Below are 2,456 nucleotides of genomic sequence, written 5' to 3'. Positions count from 1 at the left end.
GATCTCTGGCTAAAATGATTAAAAACTACGAGCTTTCGACTGCCCGAACTGCAGTCTTCGACGGGTAAAATGAATGATAAGAAATCGATGAGAAAATTTAAATAAAGACGTACGTTGCAAAATGATGAGAATGAAAGAAATTATGAATATTTGTTAAAAAGAGCCCTTTACCTGTACAATACAACATTCTTTTTAACAAATATTCATAATTTCTTACATTCTCATCATTTTGCAACGTACGTTTTTATTTAAATTTTCTCATCGATTTCTTATCATTCATGTTACCCGTCGAAGACTGCAGTTGTATCGAAATGTAAAACACACGAGCGAAGCGTGCTAAGCCATTTTCTTTCTTTGCTCCGAGTCATTAAGCCGTCGTCGTCGTCCTTGCGTAAGCTCCCCAACATATAACGGTCGGTATTCATTTTCGGAATTCAGTGTCTGTGGCTGACAAACAATTGAAGTGATAAGTTAGGCCGAGTTACCTTGATAATCACTTTTTTCAAGATTCAGTTAACCTGCAACTAAGGCTTGGCTGGAGGAAATACCACCAAATACTGCACAAGTAAAGCCTATTACGATAAAAAGCACATCTAGCAAAACTTCGTACCATTTTAGTTGCTTGAATTTCAACTTCAGGTGAACTGCACATGGCGCAACAAAGAAAGACATTGACTCGATTATGCTTCCAGTGAATGACACAACAAGGCAAATTTAGGAAATATAATCGCCACCAACACCGTCAGAATGACAACAATTGTCCGACTGAGAAACAAACCGGTCCTTGGGAATTTGGAGAAGGCCTGTTCGTAGGCTTCAGATGTTTGGATAAAGACAAATATTGGATAAACAGTCAAGATATCGAAAGTATGCAACTTGCCGTGAAAAGAAAACTGGTGCACATGCGAATTGGGCCTTCAGGTAGATTATTAAGTATAGCTTGATCTGTACTGGATCCAAAGGCCAAGAACGCAAAAAGAGAAAACCCTGTCTTCATGAAAACGTTATGATGTAGGCTAATGCAAGAGCCAGGTTGAATTTGTGTTTTTCGCGCATGCTATGTTCAACTGTAGGTAAAATATACAACGAGGCATAGGCGAAGCTCAAATTGGAAGAGCAATGCTTACACCTTCGCCGTTCCAAAATAGAACGGACTCCAGAGTCCACTTGTCCATGTGCGCCATCCCGTACCAAAGAACAGTTATCACAACTGAAATCAATGCAACAATACTTATCATACTTAACCAACCAATCTCCTTCATAGAATTAAGAAAAGTTGTTGGAAAACCACGACTCCCGCAAGGCATATCCACGCTGTCATCGTAAGAGGTATGACGGGAGACTGTGGCTCATAAGTGATCCGCATAGAACTAGATATGAAACAGAGGAAAAAAAAGACCCAGTTGCACAAAACCTGTGAAGACATAGCCTCCATATTTAGGTAAAAGCATTTCTCCCAGTTCTTTGAAAGTGGATCTTGACCTAACTCTTCTGTTCTTTTATCTGTGTCATAAAGACACTCTATTAGAAGTTTTCCTGTGTACCACGCACAAACTGGAAGTATTAAAAATGCCACAAGAATGGTAATTCCACCCCGTTTGATGGCATATGGTAATGCAAGAAATCCAATGCCTTCCATGTAGTTTATGAGATTAGCAACTGATTTCCAGAGTGATGAATTGCCAGAGGAAGAACCTTGATGCGAGCTTCTGTTTTCTATGGGAATTTCGAATTCGTCATCGGTGGATGATTCAGCGTCGCTGGACTGCAGCTCTAAGATAGCTTCGCGATCTTCATCAGAAAGGTCACCTGAATTCATTATCACAAGGGAAGTCTTGTTTCTTGCAGAAGGCTTTAAACAACAAGAATGAAAATGTACCCACTGTGGAAATGATCTGTGGATCAATACAAAAAACAATATAGGTTTACCGAAACATGACCGAACCAAAAAAGTAGATATACCTCATACATCTATGATAAAGAGACGAACGAAGGGGTTAGAATCTCTGTTATAGTGGTCAATTTCATCCCTATCAATTGCAAGTTATTGGTTTAAAATCAAAGAAGGCCGCATGGTGAATAACCCCCACTTGGGCAAAGAAAACGAAAGAAAGTTTAAGACAAAATTTAGAATCATTAAATTTTGACCGAATACGATTGAGTTTCTAAACAAGAATAAAAATGAAGTAATAGAGAGAATCACCCACAGTTTTCCCTATTCCGATGAAAATTAAAAAGCTAAAATCCGTTATTAGTTCCATTCATAATACTGCGTGATTATTTCATAGACGACATATCATTGCGGGTCAGTTCATGTGAAAGAAAGACACGAATAAAAAAACATAGTTATAGCGTAAACGACAGTTTAACAATAACCGTCACAGCACGGGTGGCGATCTAAAATATATTTTTAAATGATTTATCATTCGGCACAGGGATTCAATCCCTTGCCTTGG

General features: G+C 38.6%; 1 protein-coding gene across 1 annotated transcript; it reads right to left on the bottom strand.

The window, feature by feature from the left end:
• Positions 1-1,258: 1,258 nt before the first annotated feature.
• On the bottom strand, positions 1,259-1,819 carry LOC138036588 (vesicular inhibitory amino acid transporter-like). Its single transcript, XM_068882727.1, has one exon. It carries the CDS (start codon positions 1,817-1,819, stop codon positions 1,259-1,261), a length of 561 nt encoding a protein of 186 aa, XP_068738828.1.
• Between the last annotated feature and the right edge of the window lie 637 nt (positions 1,820-2,456).

This window comes from Montipora capricornis, unplaced genomic scaffold (genome assembly GCF_036669925.1).
Source record: "Montipora capricornis isolate CH-2021 unplaced genomic scaffold, ASM3666992v2 scaffold_489, whole genome shotgun sequence".
NCBI classification, from domain to species: domain Eukaryota; kingdom Metazoa; phylum Cnidaria; class Anthozoa; order Scleractinia; family Acroporidae; genus Montipora; species Montipora capricornis.
The sequence above is the reverse complement of the archived record's forward strand: the minus strand, read 5'-3'. Positions and strand labels throughout refer to the sequence as shown.

Excerpts from the sequence above, each read along its gene's own strand:
- LOC138036588 (XM_068882727.1), bottom strand. The coding sequence starts at position 1,819 with ATGAATTCAGGTGACCTTTCTGATGAAGATCGCGAAGCTATCTTAGAG.